The sequence below is a fragment of the Macrotis lagotis genome, chromosome 1 (genome assembly GCF_037893015.1).
Source record: "Macrotis lagotis isolate mMagLag1 chromosome 1, bilby.v1.9.chrom.fasta, whole genome shotgun sequence".
NCBI classification, from domain to species: domain Eukaryota; kingdom Metazoa; phylum Chordata; class Mammalia; order Peramelemorphia; family Peramelidae; genus Macrotis; species Macrotis lagotis.
The window spans coordinates 414,354,379-414,374,149 of NC_133658.1; the positions used below are offsets into that span (position 1 = coordinate 414,354,379).

The 19,771-nt window shown below is 37.6% G+C and overlaps 1 protein-coding gene across 3 annotated transcripts in view; it reads left to right on the forward strand.

Moving 5' to 3' along the window:
• Window positions 1-11,237, forward strand: part of ETF1 (eukaryotic translation termination factor 1) — a 34,204-nt gene extending 22,967 nt beyond the window's left edge. For 2 of the 3 annotated variants that reach the window (XM_074212934.1, XM_074212935.1), the window contains 7 exons: window positions 2,360-2,498; window positions 2,862-3,052; window positions 4,329-4,458; window positions 6,819-6,974; window positions 7,668-7,732; window positions 9,857-10,004; window positions 10,362-11,237. In XM_074212934.1, coding sequence (XP_074069035.1) covers window positions 2,360-2,498; window positions 2,862-3,052; window positions 4,329-4,458; window positions 6,819-6,974; window positions 7,668-7,732; window positions 9,857-10,004; window positions 10,362-10,444 — 912 coding nt within the window. In that variant the 3' untranslated portion in view covers window positions 10,445-11,237. The other variant, XM_074212936.1, reaches the window with a different exon arrangement.
• The last annotated feature ends 8,534 nt before the right edge of the window (window positions 11,238-19,771 follow it).

Below are 19,771 nucleotides of genomic sequence, written 5' to 3' on the forward strand. Positions count from 1 at the left end.
ACTCCAGATGTTCAGTGACTAAACTGAAAAGAGAGAACCCTAACCTTTTTCTGCCAAGCATGAGGATAAACCATTCTCAGGAAAACTAAATAGAAACCTTAAAAAAAAAAAAAGAAAGAAAGGAATTTGTGCAGTTGTTGCCATCACATCAGTCATCTGTATGGGAGCTAGCATTTTTTGCCGTATGACATTAACCGATTCTACTTTTTTGGAAAGTGGACAAGAATGGGCTTTGAAATGTAGGAAAAGAGAGCATTTGACCTGCTTTACCCCTATTTATCAATTGTGTTTGTATATACTTTTTGTTTATTAAACATCTTGATAATGTATAAGCATAATTGTGCAGTACCACAGTTTGTCTTGAGAGCCTACTTTCTGGATCAGGTTTTTTCTTGGCCTAAGTAATTTTAGTTGAGAAGACCTCACTAACATGCCCCATATCTGTACACAGTAGTAGGACAATCCAGAATTTGAAATCACCTCCTGATTCTTTTGCCTTTCATGGGCCATGGTAGTGAAAAAATTATACAATGGACTGAGAACAGATATTCATCCAATGGATGATACTGGGTTGTCATATGTTTCTTATTAGAGGTCACTTCCCTCTCATGCTTTACCTGATTATGGTTTGACCATGGCAGAATTTAAATTTTGTGGGTTTCATTATTGCCTGACAGCTTAAGTTACTTAATAAGTTTGTCTTCATTAATTTTTCTGAATCCTAACTTCTTCCCCGAAGTTCTGTGTAATTTTCCTTATTCTGCTTCCTTTAGATGTAGCAGTGGTAACTTAGTGTACAGTTCAGCGTGTTCTCCATCAGAATCAAAGTTAAGCTAATTGTGTCTGCTAATGGAGAAGAATAGTTTGGAGAAACATTTGTTCCCCACAGGTGGCAGTGTAACAGATCATCATTAAGAACACAACTTCATTTACATGTGCAACAGTCCTTTCTTGATGCTAATTACTGCATGGTAGACATAGGAAAACATCTGTTCCAGGATTGGGCAAAGATTGATTTAAAAAAAAATAGAACAGATTCTTGATCACAGTGATTAATCTGTACTTTCCTGGTTGATTTTAAAGACAGTATTTTCCTATTCCCAATTTAAAGTGGGCTGTGTCTTCTGAAATTTAAGGTTACCACCCAGCAACTGTCAGTCTGCCAAGCTTAAAGGGTACAAACTATCATCTTGGTCTAAAAGCTTCTACTTTGCCATATGGGGGATGGGAAATAGATAAAATTTGTATTTTAAGGAAAGGGTTCTGCTACCTTTAAAACTCAGGGGGGGGGGGTGTTGCACAGGAAGATTCCTTATATTGGAGTTTGTAGCAAGATTTAAATACTATATTACCCCCATCCATATCTTTTCCCCTCAATTCAAAGAGATCTCATTTTTGTGATATAGGGCCAAGTATGTAGAATTCTGATCTATCTCAGAGTCAGAGTTTAAGTGCTGCCTCTTAAACATTTTAGTTATTTAACCTTGACACAGTCACCTAATTTTTAATGCCTAGCCTTTAATTCCTTTCCCCATAATTTTATCTTCTATTTTTTGTATACCTATACAGTACGTATTACATGTTGTTTCCTCTGACTAGATTATAAATTTCTTGAACTTGTCTGTTTCATTTTTGCCTTTGTTACCCACAGCATTTAGCCCATTTCCTAGGTCATGAGCAATTAAATAATTGCTTGCTGATTGACTATACATTATGAATAAGTTTTACTGATCTGCATTTTAGAGGGAGTTTCCTACACCAATCAGATCCCAGGTGTTCAGACAGAAATGGCAAATATATCTTAGGAAATTATTTTCTTGAGCAAGAAGATGATTTCTTCAGACAATTGCTTTCAGTTTCACACTTTTTTAGGCCCACTTCAGAGAAGGAAGATTACATAACAGGTTCTTTTAAACAGTGTGAACTCAGAGCCTTAATTTGTTAGTTTTATACACCATGAGTTTTTGAGGTTTTTAGATGTTTTCTTTGCCTTATTAAATAGGATTGCAAGGGTAAGTTCAAAATGGTAATCTCCTTTTAATGAATTGGGTACTTGTTACATTTTCTATCTTTTGATTGTCATCTACATTTTTAGGTTAGGCCAGAAAGAGGTTCAAAATTCATTGGAATCGGTTACCTTATATTTGAAGTTAGCATCACTAGCCATTTTACTGCAGTACCACTGATTTAAATGTCAAAAGAAATCAATTTTGTGTATTTATTCTCATTTGGTTCAACAAACTTTAAAGAACTTCTTGTGTGCAAAGCATGCCCTGTTGGTTATGGTATCTTAGTTCTCAAAGAATTTTTCCTCTGAGCCATTAAGATGTCTGCTTATTGTGTGATATTCATTTTCTAGGCTCTTACAGCGCTACTGTCTGATGATAGCAAGTTTGGCTTTATTGTAATAGATGGTAGTGGTGCACTCTTTGGCACTCTTCAAGGAAACACAAGAGAAGTCCTGCACAAATTCACTGTGGATCTCCCAAAGAAACACGGTAAACTAGGAAGAGAACACAAGCTCATTTGTCTTTCTCCTAATAATAATAGGAAAGTGGAAGGCATGTGAGAAAAGAACACAGAGTAAAATACAGATTGTAGCTTGGAGATATTATTAAATGATTGAAGATGTGATCATTTTTCCTTTCTGAAATTTTCAAAATAATAAACTAGAACTCTGAAGTTTAAACCCATCTTGTTAAGTGTTAATGGGTAATTATTTAATCTAGTCAAGTAATAATAATAATTTCATTTATTTGACTGCCTTTAGTCCACTTGAGGAGTGATCAGCCTGGTAATTTTTTGTTTGTTTTTCTTGGAAATCATTACTCTGTCTTACTGACATTATCTTTGTTTCAAAGGTAGGGGAGGTCAGTCTGCTTTGCGTTTTGCCCGTTTACGAATGGAAAAACGACACAACTATGTAAGGAAGGTAGCAGAAACTGCTGTGCAGCTGTTTATTTCTGGGGACAAAGTGAATGTGGCTGGTCTCGTATTAGCTGGATCAGCTGACTTCAAAACTGAACTAAGTCAATCTGACATGTTTGATCAGGTGAGTGAAAGAGGAGGAGCTTTCCATTCTGTGTGCCCTAGGGGTAAGTTCTCTTGAACTTGGCAAACCAGCTTTGGGACTCATGGCATCTAGCATTTTTGGCAGCTAGAGAACCTAGCTTCAGTGGGAGCTAGTATAAGTAGTCTGATTTAAATAATAGGGATTTAGTATTAAAAGGAATTATTCTCTGCTGTAAGTTAGATTATCATTTATTCTGGGAGAAAGTAAGGAGATGTGAAAGACATCTGAATTAGACAGGAAATAGGAGACACAGATGGTTGAGAGAGCAGCATATAGTAGCTGTTTAGAAATTATGCTTTATTCCAGAGAAACATGTCATTTTGTAAAGGGTCATTCATTTGTGTTAAAGAGCTATGTTTTCCCTATCCTTTTCTGGTTTTTGCCTTGCCATGGCTGAGATCATTGTCCCTCTTTGCTATTTCTCCCTTTCCACTTCTTATAATACCTAGAGTATCCATCCATGTTGAAATAAGGGTAAGCAGTGACAGCTTGGGTCTTAAAAAAATGAGGATTGCAAATGCCTTGAATTCTCACTGAGATGCTGGTTCAATTCAGAGAGCTTCCCTGATCAGAAAAATGTAGTTTGTGCCTGTTTTCATGGATCATAAAGCCCTAAAACTTTGTCACCTGGTAGCCAACCTTCTGGGAAAAGCTTCTCTGTGCTTGTTTCTACTGGACCTCTGGCAGCAGACATGGTCAGTCACGGGGACCATACCCAGAAGACTTTCTGGTTTAGTAGATAATAGGCAGAGCTTTCAAGAACCTCCACATTAGAATAAGGGGGTGATTCTTGCTTGGGTATGGATTGCCTCCTAATTCTGGGATTGCTCAATTGAGTTAAGAGAGCCTGGTTCAGGTTCTGGCTCAGTTACTCAGGAACCATGTGTCCTTAGAAAAATCAGTTTCTATAAAATAAAGGGTATGGAATAAATTACCTCCAAGTTCCTTTATTCTAAAATGGTGATCTTGTGATCATATTCCTATTCATTAGGTAAAGCCATAAAAGTGTTTTGAACTTCACCAGATAGCCTTTCCCCACCCTAAAAGCAAAGCAGTTCTATTTCTATTTAAGCTTATTAGAAGGTTGACTAGGGAAGTCTCTCTCTAGCCATGTATTTCATAGGGAAAGCAGAGCCTACACTCAATAAACTAAACCTGTCTCCTCTCCTCAATCCCCAAATTCAAATTTACTGACCCAGTGATCATATGCCATGCTTTGAAAATACTGATGATGTTTTTTTTATTTGTGTCAAAGCGATTGCAATCGAAAGTTTTAAAATTAGTTGATATCTCCTATGGTGGTGAAAATGGATTCAATCAGGCAATTGAGTTGTCTACTGAAGTCCTCTCCAACGTGAAATTCATTCAAGAGAAGAAACTAATAGGTATGGATGGAATGTAGCTAATTTCCATAGTTTCCTTAGGGTTTTCCCTATTCCAGTGTTTTCCCATCTTTGAAGCAGGTTACTTTTTTGCTTCAAAGGCATAGGAAGGTAATAGGAAGGAATAATTAGAAAATTAATTAGGGTCCTGTTAGAATAATATTCTTAAAGGTCCCTTTCAGCTATAAAATTCTATGAATCTGAAGATATAAACAATAAGTGTGTTTCATGGTGATCCTAGCCTAAGAATTGCTCGTGTATAACACTGTCCCCAGAGCACCAATACTCCCTTCCGTGTATCATTCTGTGAAATCTTGACAATTGCTGGAGGGTGGAGGGTGGGGGTGGTTATCTCATGCCTTATCTTCAATATAAGCTTTTTTTTCCACTTATGATTTGGTCTGCATTTGAAAGGTACAAGTTAATATATATATCTTTTACTGTCTGTCTGTCTTCTTCATTCCTAATTATTTGCTGCTGGATCCCTGAAAAACAAGTAGTATAACCATTGATAGGTTCCACTACAAGTACATATTTTCTAATCCCAGTTGGGCCCTTATTGCATGACAATCCTTTTATTCTTTACAGATTGACTGTCAAGTTCTCCACAGTGTCTGCTCAGAGCTTATATCCATCAATGTCACCTTTCTCTCTGACTTTAACTGAGAAAATAGAGACCATCTTTCATGAGTTCCCTCTTCTTGTCCACTCTACACTTCCTAACAAACCCATCCCCATCTTCCATTTTCTTCTAGGCTAGTTCTTCTATTAGATGACTTCTTGCCGAGCCTAAAATGCTCCACTTATATTTCTGATCTCACATCTTCAAGAGCTTTCCTCTCAAGTAATTCCCCCTTTTATTTTCAGGCTGTCCTTATCTATTCATTATTTCTCTTCCAGATATCCATGATCCTTAAATGTTTATTTGGTTCTAACATTCTCCAAAGTGTTATCCTTTATCCTTTCTTTTAAATAGTCAAATCCCTAGGAAAAGAATTATTTATACTCATTATTTTCCTCAATTACCACTCTTCAATCCCTTGTAGTTTGGCTTATATACAACTAAAACTTTTAAAAGTCCTCAGTTGTTCTTACCTTACCTCTAGCTTTGACACTTCTCTTCCCTTCTGACTCATCCTTCTTGGTCTTCTTTGCCAAATCATCCTTTCCCATCTTGCATCCACCAAAATTCTGTCCTGGCCCCTCTTTGCTCTCTCCTTTAGTAATCCTAACAGCTTTTGTGGCTTCATTTATCTCTTTATATTTGACTTCTACAACTATATAGGCAGCCAGCCTTAATCTGTCTTCTGAACTCCATTCCCATATAACAACTGCCTACTAGATATCCTTTTTTTTTTAAGATTTTTTTTTTGAAGGCAATGGGGTTAAGTGGCTTGCCCAAGGCCACACGGCTAGGTCATTATTAAGTGTCTGAGGTCGGATTTGAACCCAGGTACTCCTGACTCCAAGGCCAGTGCTCTATCCACTGCGCCACCTAGCTGCCCCTAGGTATCTCTTAACTAATTATCCTGTAGGCATTCCAAACTCAAAATATTTTCAATGGAGCTTGTTATCTCACTTCCCCCCAAAAAAATCCCTTTTAAACTTCTCTTTTTTTCTGTCACCACCATTTTCCTAGTCACCCAAGTTTAAAACTTGAGAGTCATTCATGATCTCTCTCTTACTCAATCTCCATATCCAGTCAGTTAGCAAGTCTGCAGTATTTCTTTCATTCATCCCCTTCACTCCATTCAGTTTCTTTTTTAGTTTAGATCCTCATTATCACTTTCTGAGACTGTTGTGATAGCCTTCTAATTGGTTTTCCTGACTTTAGTCTCTTCCTTTTCTAATCCTTCCTCCAGCTGCCAAGTTGTTTGTAAAAACAATCTGACCATGGTACTTAACTTCACTATTGAGAAATCTACAATGGCTTTCTATCACCTTAAGGATAAAGTAGAAATCCTTCAGGATGGCATTTAAAGTTCTTTGCAATATGACTTTCACTTACCTTTGTAGTCTTTTGTATCATTTTCTATTACAGGCAATTGACTGCTTACTTTCCTTAGTTCATAGTGGTCTTTATCCTTGCCTTGTAACATTATTAGCTTCCTTCAAGCGTAGCTCAGGTGCTACTTCCTGATACCTTTCCTGATCTCCCCTCTTAAAATTATTTTGTATATAAATGTATTGATTGCTATAAACGATGCCTTCCCCAGTAGAATGGAAGCTCCTTGAGGGCAAGGATGGTCTTATTTTTATCATTCTATCCCCAGCATCTAGCCAATGCTTTTTACATAGGTGTTTAATAGATGTTTATTGGATTATTGAATTGACTTGTCCTCTTGGGCATTTTCTAATTGTAGGACGATACTTTGATGAAATTAGCCAAGACACCGGGAAGTACTGTTTTGGAGTTGAAGACACACTAAAGGCTTTGGAAATGGGAGCTGTAGAGATCCTGATAGTCTATGAAAATCTAGATATAATGAGATATGTTCTTCATTGCCAAGGCACAGAAGGTATGATAAGTTAATATAAAGTAATGAGATTTCTTTTTAGAAATTCAGAGTTGCTTACCAGCAGTCTTAAAAATCCTTTAAATAGGGGCAGCTAGGTGGCGTAGTGGATAGAGCACTGACCCTGGAGTCGGGAGTACCTGGGTTCAAATCTGGTCTTAGACCCTTAATAATTACCTAGCTGTGTGGCCTTGGACAAGCCACTTAACCTCGTTTGCCTTGCAAAAAAACCTAAACAAAAAAATCTTTTAAATAGTTTTGTGGGCATAAAAAAAACTTAACTCTCTATCACTACCTTGTCACTACCTCTCTATCTTACTTTTTCCTTTCCTACCACCATCATCCCTCCCTCCCAAAAAAAATCTTTCTAAAATAAATATATAGACATATAAGTTTTCTCAGTATTTCATGTATATTCTCTTTGAACCAGTGAGGTAAGAACTGAATAGAGCACTGGCTTGGAAGTCAGTAAGTCCTGAGATCAAATCTAGCCTTAGACAATTCAGAGCTATGTGACTCTGGGCATGTCACTTAATTTGTTTCAGTGTCCTTATCTGTAAAACAAGGATCATAATAGCACCTACATCCCAGGATTATTGTGAATATTAGATGAGATAATAATTATAAAATGTTTGTGCTTAGCATAAGGTCTGGTATTTAAATGCCATTTTTTTTCTTTTTTGCCAAAATCTATAGAAGAGAAGATTCTGTATTTAACTCCAGAGCAAGAGAAGGACAAATCTCACTTTACAGACAAAGAGGTATGTATGGGTTTTTGGTTTCAATCTCTTGCCATAACTATTTCCTGATCCATAAAAATCTGAGGGTTCCACTTCTAATATTCTCATTTTTTCTTAGATTTGTAAACATTGGAGTACTCCAGCTTCATCCCTCTCACTTTAAAATAGTGCAGTTTTGCTTGTGAGACATCATTGTGAGGACATAAACCTAACTCTTGTTTTGATTTATTTTGTTTTTCAGCTGAAAACTGACAAAATCATTTGGCAGAAATTAACTTGAAGCCAATATCTCATACCATATGCTACCAATAAGTTCACAGTGAATATGGAATCTGAATTTTTAAAGGTCATGCCATTAAAAAATTTAAATGAAAAACCACATCAGCTACTTGTCACAGCTTATTACTAGCAGCAGAATTCTTAACCAAAGAAATGAAAGAAGCAATCACAAAATAATAAAAATTATGTGAAATTGGAAAGCTTTTGCACCAAGAAATTTCTGAGAGCAAGTTTATGATAAGGAAAAGCTATCGATTATGGGAAATCTATACATCAAATATGTGATGGTTCTAACATGGTGAACTGACAGAATGTGTCGGATTCAGTGGATAAGTCATAGGACATAAAAGAATTATAAACTATTTACCATATGAAATTGCTCTGCCTCCTAATATACCTTTTTTTGGTTGGTTTTTTTTTTTTAACAAGGCAGTGGGGGCTAAATGGCTTGCTCAAGTTTGCACAGATAATTACTGTCTTAGGCCATATTTGAATTCAGATTTTCCTGACTCTAGGGCCAGTGTTCTATCCACTGCGCCACCTAAGTGCCCTTGCACACTAATACACTAAGCTAGGCATGTGTCTCCAAAAGGTCAAAGTTATAAAAGTCTTGTTTACATAAAAATGAAGAAACACTTTTTTGTTAGAAATTATGAAGATGGAGAATTCAGAGAATACGGAAGGCTTATGTTAACTGATACAGCAAATACCACAATTTAAATCAAAAGATTTTTAAAATAAATAAAAGCATACTATTTCCCAAACTTGATTTTGAAGAAGAAATGGGAAAATGAATTTATTTCCCTTGGCAGAGTTGAACTACAAGTATGGAATGTTGCATATAATGTGAGACAAAGTTAACGAAAGTCTTGGTTAGTTTTGCTTAACTGTTTTCTTTTTTCTTCTCCTTTGTTACAGGACTGACACTTTGGGGTGGGAAGAGAAATATATTCAAAATTGAAAGTTATAGGGGGAAAAATTTCAGTAAAGAATTTTATTAAATTTAAATCTTTTCTTTTCCTGTCACCTTAATTTCTGAATGCATCCCATCACTCAACCTAACCCCCCATAGAACACTTGTAACATTAAGAAGAAAAAAGGAGCAATTCAGCATAACAAACCATTTGCAAACTGACTGAATGTGATAGTCTGTTAATAGGCTTCATCTATAGTTCCCTACCCTCTGCACAAGGATGGAGTAGATACTTTTTCAAAGCCAAGCTTCTTAGTCATTACAATTGCATAATTTTCATGGTTTAGTATTTTGATATTACTTTTATATTTTAAACATTGTGTATATAGTTTTCCTAATTCTGCTACATTCTGGATCATTTCATATCATATCCTTTTCCAATAATAACAAAATTTAATCCAGTCACAAAATAGTACCTTTTTCCCCTCTTTATCTTGGTCATCTGAAAAACTAAGGTCAGTTTTAACTAAGTTTTGGACTGACTTCTTCAGGTCTGGTCTACATATATTATAAAGTTTGATGTAGCATCAGCTTCACAGTCTGGTTTCCTCAAATAGTTCCTTCAGTTCTGAGGGTCTTGTTCTTTGTGGCTCCAAAAAAACCAATCCTGTAGGGCTGCTCTGGGAATATCCTAAGTAGTGTGACATAGGAGGCAAACAGTGTAAATTATAATGTGCAGAATTGCTGTGTGTATGTTGGGAATTTAATACTGTGATAATGTATGGTGTCCAAACTGTTGAAGCTTAGTGCCTAAGAGATAGTATGTTGAGATCTTAGAATATGTTTGGGTGTGGCATAACTCTAAAGAAGTTTGACTTATCCATGGAACTGACATCCTAGCCAGACTGCCTCCACCTGATTGTCTTTGTACCCTTGGTCTGTCTTTTCCACAGACAGGACAGGAACATGAGCTGATAGAGAGCATGCCACTACTGGAATGGTTTGCTAACAACTATAAGAAATTTGGAGCGACGTTGGAAATTGTTACAGACAAGTCACAGGAAGGATCCCAGTTTGTGAAAGGATTTGGTGGAATTGGAGGTAAGCATCTCCACAGGGCTCTTCAGGGCCCCATTCTCCCCATACTGCTTGGTGTTGCTTGGTGACTTTGGATAATTGACATGACCTCCCTCAGGGAATCCTTGTCTTGGGGTGGGGGTGGGGGTGGGGGTGTCCAGGAATTGAGAGGTTTAGAACATGACTTGTGAATGTTTCCCTACTTCATGTGTAAACATCCAGCCCAGTCAGGAGGCTATAGGAGCCAAGGAGGACTTTGGAGACTTTGACTCAGAGCTCTTCCCTTTGTTAATCCAGCTCCTGGTTTCATAACAGGACTAGGCTGGCCTGCTACCGTTCACACTATCTGGAATCAGTAGCTTATCCTTTGTTTGTCCCCAGGTATCTTGCGGTACCGAGTAGACTTCCAGGGAATGGAATACCAAGGGGGAGATGATGAATTTTTTGACCTTGATGACTACTAGGTAGTCGACCTGGGTCCGGCAAACCGTGCCTCACCCTCCAGCATCCAACCCAAGGAGCAAATGCGTGGTGGAAACCAAACAGATCCCTGCCTTATGATTGGAACATTTCCAGAACTTGATCCATGAGCATTGGATATTGAAAACAAAAGAGAAACAAAAACCCCACCCTACACTTTGATTTGTCATGGTGTCAGTGCAGCAGCAAACTACTAAGTTCCTAAATGCCACTTTGGACTAATTTAAAAAAGAATCGCAGTTTTTACTTTTACTCAATGGTGAAATTGGTTGCTCTTGTATTTTATGAAAAAAAAATGATTTTTTTAACCTTCATACATAGAAGCAAAAATACTTTAACTGCTGTAAAACCTTCAAAAGTTAATTGAAGTAAGATCATACTGGTTTGTTTCTTATTTTGATTGGAGAAAATTTCAATTGCTGCATTTCGCGGTGACCCATTTACATGGCATTCTCAGCTTAGACTGCATAAGAAGAAATATACGTGGTGAAATATTGGAACCATTTCTTTCTTGGTCTCTGTTTAATGTTGAAAGGGTAAAATAACAGAAGGCAACGTCAGCTTCTTTCCCCTAAACCCCATATACCCCAAGCAGTCAGTTCAGAGGGTACAAATTGCACTGCACAAAGTGACTTAGGAATTGCTGGGTCACAGGACTCTACCCATATCCATTGTGCAGAGAAGCATTTTGCCCAGGTTTCAGGAGCTCTCATCACTGTTTGCTCTAAGGAGGGTGCCCAGGATCTTAGCCTGCTAGAAACTAGTTTGGGGGGTAGCAGGGGGTGGGGGGAGGGGAGAGGGAGGGAGTAATGGGGCACCTGTGCTGGGATTGTGAGAAATAAAACATGCAATTTTAAGTGGAAGCAAAGTAATTTAAAGAAATTTTTATTTTTTACACTCGGGTCTATTCCTTGGTAAAGGGAGGTGGTTGTGTTTTCCTTGTGTTGGGACAGCATGAGATTATGTGAATTTTTTGATTTTTTTAAGAAAAAACAAAGGTGTTTCACAGGGATGACAGACAAGACGTGTATGACTGCATGTGATTAAAAACCCCCAAACTTTCTGGTGGGCCTAGAGCTTCATTTTAGAATTTGGAACGCACAAGCATCACTCACATGGGAAGTTGGGGTATGGGGGCTGAGGAGGGGCAGGACCCAGCTCCCAGCATCAAGGACTTAACCATGTTGGAACCAAAAGTGGCCCCCAAATTGTGAAGCCTGAGCTTGGCTGCTGGGGAGTAAGTTGGACTTCTATCCAGCTCACGTGCAGTGCTGTGGAATGCCCAAAAACGTAACAGTGGATAAAGTGTAGAATGTACCCTATGATAACAATGGATGAGGTATACCAAACAGACTGAGCCAGCGGTTTTAAAAGTCAGTTGGTATATCACCCACATCTTGATGGAGAATAGTGGGGTTCATTTGGTTTTCAGAGTGGGTACTTTTTACACTTTAGTGCCTGACTGCTTCTTCACTGACTTTTGACTCAGTCACTCGTAGCTTTATTGGTCTGAACCAACTCCTTGTTCCAAGGTTGCAGACTTGCTTATCGTTCCAATAATCCTGTTTCACTTGAATGAAGGGAGTATGTCTTAAAATGTAACGCTTCTGGTTCTCACACTGTACTCTGAGGTCCAATGACTGTCTGTCAATGTGTAACCCGATGTGTCAATCTCCCAGTAAGAGTAAATGTTTGGGTGTTCACTGGATTGGGAGGCTTCACCAGAACAGGCTTTTGCTTTGGGCTCTGCTGTTTATTTGCAGAAAACCCAAACTTGCTCTCTTCGCAGCAGTACCTTAGGGTTTTGCCATTGTAAATGGGTCTAATGTGATATGACAAGACCAGAAAAATTGGATGTAAATTTACATATTTGAATATACTGCTTGTTGTTTCACATGATACATTTAGGGTATGCAGCTCCTTTTTTTTTTTGTAGTTTTTATTTTTACTATTTAAGTTTGGAAATGATGCCAAATTTTTGTATTTCTTTAATCAATGTGTTCTCTTCAGTGATATATATTGCATTATATATTGATGTGTGTATCAATATATACTGATATGTATTACACTTACACATACACATACGAGGGGGTGAAAATCATAGCCTTCGCATTCTATATAGCCTCTGCAGAGAGATCCTAAGCAGCGAAATCTTGGTGTTGTGATGTACAGAAATGGAGAAGAGTATTAAACCATATTTAAGAATATCATCTGTGTGCTTGAGATTTTTTAGGATTGTTACTGGGCACTGTTGTGGTAGGAGGGTGGGGTGCTAACGATTGAGACCCATATTCATCAGTTAGCCCATGGTCATTGGTATTGTATTGGCTTCTCTCCAGGTTTTGGTCTGAGTGTTCTATCTCTTACAAACTCATAACCCTATGTTTGGGCAGGTAGAGTACTGTCCTGGTGAAGTTGTGTTTGGGAAAGGACAGCTGCAGTTCTTTAAAAATATATCTGGATTTTTTAATAGACCCAAGTAATTCGAGTGCCTTTTATTTTATATTATGGTCCTCTTCAATTCCTACGTGACTAGTCATTGATGTGGTCAAATTGGAGAACAAGATACCAGAGTCAAGTTTTCCTACCCACCCCAATCTTTCAAGCCTTGTCTAAAGGTTCTAGATTGTTTGGAACAAACTCAGTACTATTCCTAGGGGTTAAGAGGAGAAGGAAGGGCTCTTCTCATCCCAGCTATTCAGTAGTCAAACAATTCATCAGACCAATAATTCTGAGATATTTCCCATGGGCTAACTTTACATAATGTCTGGTTTGGCCTTTTCCCAGTCTGAGATGTAAGCAAGAAGAGAGCACTTGGAACTACTAAAGAATGATGAGGAGTGGAGTTTTAAGTAAACTTTTTTTAATTATATACTTTGTTTTCTAATTGTATACAATAGGAGTTTCTACCTCTCATTTTTTGGTAAGGTTTTGAGTTTTACACATTCTCCCCACATATACCCACAAGGCAGTCTTTACATTGAAGAAAACTTTTGTCTAAAGTCCATTTAGAATGGTGCTTTTCCTTTTTTAAAAAGTCAGTTATATATCACATTCTCCTGCTCCTCAAAGTGAATCATCCCTTAGAAAGGAAGAAGGTAAAAAAATGTGACTACAAAAAAAAGACTAAGGTATTCAGTATCCCACCTTTTTTGCAGGGTTGGGGAAAGTTGGGGATATTGTCTCCTAATCTTGTTAGGGAACAAGCTTGGTCACCATAATTTTGAAACCTGTTTTAATTGTTTTTCTATTTACATTGTGTATAAAGTTGAAGATTTTTTTTTCCTCTTTTGAGACCATACAATTTCTGGATTGGTTCCTGAAACCCAGAAAACCCAACATGCCCAGGACCAGAGCAGAAAAAAATACACACTGAGAATCTATTTGTGACACTGCACATGGAGGTTCACTGTCAGGAAACCTCAATAGTCCAAATATATAGATCAATGCTTATAGCACTTGCAGGTTTGTTCCCTGGCTTATGTCGCTTCCAACCTGGCACTGGTTCTACGTGGTTAGGAGCCAGGATAGAATTTCAACCCTAAGCTAGCTTCACTCATGCCAATTAGAATGGGTGCCAACTGTGAGGCCTCCATTTCTCACCTATCAAGTCCCATCCCTATGGTGTGACATCTCTTCCCCAAACTACAAATAGCCTGGCTATTAGCTTGGAAGACAGTTCTCTTAGGAGAACTACAAAGTGTCCCACAAGTTTCTGAGGAAGTCCAGGTTATCAGTGAATACCTAAGAATAGTTTGCACTGATAAAGGCTTATATTATGGAAATATATGTGTGAATGTATGTGATGTGTACATATATTAAGTATCACATATTAGGGAAGAGTTTAAATATATGTGTGAATGTATGTGATGTGTACATATACATATATTCCCATTACTACCTCCTTTTGCACCTTAGGAGCTTCCATTTGACACAGAATGACATTGCACTGGGGACCACCAGATGGCGATACAGCTAAGGATAATGGAGGGGTAAAGGAACGCATTACAATAGACTAGTGATTTTCAAACTTTATCTCAGGAGCCCTTTATCCTTAATGAGAGAGAACTTGGTGTCGGTTATGTCTATCATTATTTGCCATATTGGAAATTGAAACAAAATTAATAGAAACAATATTTTTAAATAAGACATTTCCAGAACAAAAATTTAGCAAGAAGAGTAGCACTCTGCAGTATTCTTGCAGATTTTAATATCTGCTTCTGCGTTTAGTCTTTTGCACAATGTTTTGGTTAAAGATCATAAAAATCTGGCCACAGATTTTGTAATTGGAAAAAGGGAATTTTTATAGGCAAATAAGATCTTGCTATTGTGAAAATATTTTAACATTGCAGACCACCTGTAGGTATCTTGGGGACCACAGCCCACACTTTTGAGAATCTCTGGAGTAGTGGAGTCCAAGACAAACATTTAGGGCTTAAGCTATTTTAGGTACTGTGCCTATGAGGATGCAAAGAAAAAGACATTCCCTACTCTCTAGAAGTTCACAGATGATAATCTGATCATGACATGATGAGGGTCTACATCAGGGTAGTAACAGTGACAGGACAAAAGGTAGCATATATGAACTGATGCTGAGTGAGATGAGCAGAACACTGTACACCCTAAGAGCAACATGGAAGTGATGTTCAACCTTGAAGGATTTGCTCATTCATCAGTGCAGCAATCAGGGACAATTTTGGGCTGTCTGCAATGGAGAGTGCCATCTGTATCCAGATAAAGAGCCATGGAGTTTGAACAAAGTTCAAGGACTATTCCCTTTAATTTAGGGGAAAAAAACATCCTATTGTCTGATCTTGTTATCTCTTAGACTTTTTGTTTCTTCCTTAAGGATATAATTTTTCTCATCACACTCAGTTTGGATCAGTGCACAACATGGAAACAAAGACTGACAGATTGCTTTCCATGGGGGGGGGGGGGGTAGGGGGAGGCAAGTAAGATTGGGGAAAAATTGTACAACTCAAATATCTTAAAAAAAATTTTTTTTAATTTTTAAAAAAAGGTAGCATATGAGATGTGAAAGTGAAGTGGATAACTCCTGACAATTGGGTGAGATTGGACATGGTGAAGAGAATGAATATAGGATGATACCCACATACTGAGTCTGTGTGACTGGAAGGATGATGGTGTTCCTACAATAACAGAAGTTTGGAGGCAGGGAGGGTTTGGGGAAAAAGATAAATACCTTTTCAATCGTTTTCAGTTTAAGATGTTTACAGGACATTTAGTTTCAAGATGTCCAATGAGTAGCTGATGATCTGAGAGTGAAACTCAGCAAAGAAATGAGGAATGGACACATAAATTTAAGAATCACCAGTATGGTTGATATTTGAATTCATGGAAATTGATGAGATAACCAAGTAAAATAATAAAGAGAAGAGGATGGAGGGCAGAACCTTGGGACACTCACTTTATTTTTTTTAGGTTTTTGCAAGGCAAATGGTAAGGTTAAGTGGCTTGCCCAAGGCCACACAGCTAGGGAATTAATAAGTGTCTGAGAGCGGATTTGAATCCAGGTACTACTGACTCCAGGGCCGGTGCTTTATCCACTGTGCCACCTAGCCACTCCAGGACACTCACTTTAGCAGCAAATGAAAATCCAGCAAAGGAGACAAAGAAAAGAACTAAAAGAATACTGTCATGAAAACTAGGAAGAAGAAAGTTTCAAAGAAAATAATGTGCTTGATAATGTTAAATGCAGCAGAGAGATCAAAAAAGATGGGACTGAGAAAAGGCCATTAGATCTAGTATGGAGATCTTAACTGGAGAGACCACTTCCCAGTGAATGGTAAAGTAAGAACCTAGATTTAGAGAGCTATAGTGAGGGAAAAGAAAATGGAAGCAGCTATTAAAGTCTTTTCAAGGCATTCAGCTACCAAAAGGAAGAGAGAAATGGGAAAATTCCTAGTAGGAATGAATGAATCAAGTAAATTTTTTGAAGATGGGGATATGAGCATGTTTGTAGGCAGTAGAGAAGCTCCAGGAGACAGCAAGAGATTGAAGATAAAAGAATGGAATAGAGGACAAGGCAGGTTGAGATGCCCTTAAAACTAGGGGGTGGAGAAATATTTTTGCTGAATGCATTAGATACTAGTGGGTACTTGGAGTAAGGAAAAATGGGGTTTAGTTCCATTTCTGTCCTGAATCACTTTGATTTTACTTATAGTTCTTAGCCTGTCTGCTCTTCAATTTCCTCATCTGTAAGATGAGAGAGAGCTATAACACAGGAAAGAAGAGGTAGGTTACCCTTACCAAAGTCAATCATTTAATCAATCAGTTGAATTTTTATCTGGAAGGATCAGGAACTCTAGGTAGAATGAATGCTAGTTACCTAATTAGTCTCCTCCATCCTACAGCTAGTGCTACCCCAGATTTCTCCTCAATTCTTCCAAAGTCCAGCTAGTCAAAATACAACCCCAATAAATGTCAGACTAAGTAAGAAATGTTTAGATCAGGTGAGAGAGAGGACAGTACAATCATTTATCTGACATTGCCAAGGAATGAATCAAGCTTAAGGGGAATTTATTCCTGTTTAGGATCAAGACTTTATGGAAACCTTGGCAAAACCTCTTCTCTACCTGCCCTTCTTGGCTTGTTCATTTTTGTCTCAGCAGTGGGGGGGGGGGGGGGGGTCATCTCTCTTTTGCCCAGGATGTCAGTCATTACCCAGTCCCTCTGCTGGTCGGCATTTTGACCTGACTACTAGAAAACCTGATGGCCTCATTAGGCAGCCTGCTGGATCACATCATCTTGTTTGCAGAGTTCATCATATTGGTACCAGACTTCCATTGGACATTTGATCACCCTAGCCCAATGCAGCTCAGAGCTCCCAAGCTCAAGGATTCAACAGCCTCAGTCAAACCTAGTAGTAGCAGGAATTACAGGGATGCACAATCATACCTGACCCTTCTCTTCCTCCTCTAGCTTATAACAATAATATTGATGCTTATATAGGACTCATTATATACCAGCACTGTTCTAAACATTTTATAATTATTATCTCATTTAATCCTTACAAATAACTCTAGGAGATAAAACTTAGGGAAACAGAACTTAAGGAGCTTGCCCAGCATCACCCAAGTAAGTGTCTGAGGCCATATTTAAACTCAGATCTTCCAAGTCTGGCACTCTATCCATTGTGGCACATAACTGTCCCTAGGCAGAGTAATATTGAACATAATTATTACTGATGAATCAGGATCATCATTTATGAATGTCCATTATTATTATTATTATTACATAATGAAGGATGGAGGGGAGTCATCGGATCTGTAATTTCATTGGTATAGAGAATTCTTTCTACTGACGCCAGTTGGCACCTGCTTAGAGTTGATTGCATCCAATATTATACAGAAGAGGGGAGAGAAGAAACTAAATATTTGGCACCATGCTAAATAAATAGCACCATAGTAAGCATTTACAAATAAACACTGCTATATATAATACAATAATGCCTTCAGGAACTAATTTATTTTGTTAGAAATAACCATCCCTAAGTCTTAATGCAGATCAAAGCATACTTTTTAATTTTATTTTTCTTGGGGTTTCGTGGTCGATGTTCTCTTTTGCAACATGGCTATTATGGAAATATGTTTTTGCATGATTGCACATGTATAATCTATACCAAATTGCTTGCTTCTGAAGAAGAGAGAGAATTTGGAGCTCAAAAAATTTTTTAAAAAGAATGTTAAAAATTGTTGTTACATTTAATTAAGGAAAATGGAAAATCATTTTTTTAAAAACTTATTTTTCCCCTAAACTGAATAGCTCTAGATTAGTCTGTCATTTTTTCTTCTTTAATGTTAGGCTGTTGGATGTCCAAGTGCCCTCCTGATTTCCTTCTATCCTCTGCTTCTAATCTACCCTGAACTCAGAAACCAATATCAATTAAAATAATAACTAGGTTATTAGCTAGGCCTGAGGAGTTGACCTATTTGAACCTTGTTGCATTGACTCTGTGTCATATGTTTTGACTTTTCAGTAGTTATAATTTGTTTCCAGTTGCATCAGGATCAACTGAATTTCTGATTGTCAAAAAAAAAATCTGTTCAATGAGGTGCTAAAGTAATAATATCCTTGTTTGGTGGGAGTCTTGTATATTATGTGTAAACTCATAATTCATTAGGAAGGTAAGGAAGTACATGAAAAGTCTGGAAGACCTGAGCTCAAGTCTTCAGAAACTATGTACTAAGCATTTTACAAATATTATCTCATGATTCCCACTACAATTTCAGGAGGGTAGGCGTAATTATCCTCATTTTATAGATGAGGAAACTAAGACAAAGGTTAAGTGACTTGACCATGGTGACACAGCAAGTACCTGAGGCCAGATTTTAACTTAAGTCTTATTGCCTGTGACCCTGGGCAAATCACTTAAAACTCTTAAATCTCTCAGCCTTATATATAAAATGGGGCTATTAATAGTATCTGCTTTATAAAATTGTGAGAATAAAATGGGACAAAAGGTTTTACAAACTGTAAAGCCATTTTTATTTCTATTAGTTGTATGACTATCAGCAAAGTACTTAACCTCTGACCCTCTCTGTAAAATTGAAATGACAATATTCAAAGAATAAGCTTCATAGGTGAGGATTAAAGGAGTCAATATACTTTGTAAACTTTTAAGTGCCAAAAGTTAAACTTAATAAAAATCCCTTTGTTCACTCATAGCCTCCCTATTTCACAGAAAGTGAAAATTAAAGCCCAGGATAAATCAGTGGATTTTTTCCTTTTTTTAAATATTTTATTTTTTCTAAATACATGTAAAGACAATTCTTATTCATTTTTTTATACTTTTTTTTTTTTGCAAGGCAAATGGGGTTACGTGGCTTGCCCAAGGCCACACAGCTAGGTAATCATTAAGGGTCAAAGACCGGATTTGAACCCAGGTACTCCTGACTCCAGGGCTGGTGCCTTATCCACTGCGCCACCTAGCCGCCCCTTTATCATTCATTTTTTGTAAGACTGAGTTCCAATTTTTTCTTCCTTCCTCTCTTTTCCTCCCTTTTCTCTAGGATGCTAAGGTTATATATGTGCAATCAGTATATCAAGATATACTAGGAGATACCTGTTTTCTAGAGATAAACCCCTAAAACAAGCTATGCCCAGCTTGGTATAACAATAATCCTTTGCACTCACCCTTGGGCAAAATCACATAATTACTGTATTGCTTTCACCAGCACCAGGTGTTTTCTGAGCTCAAAAAAGCTGAGACAAGAATCTATATCCCCATCATGAAACTGCTGTGAATCAAACTTGTCTCATTGCTGCTATTATCCGTCATATATATCCTC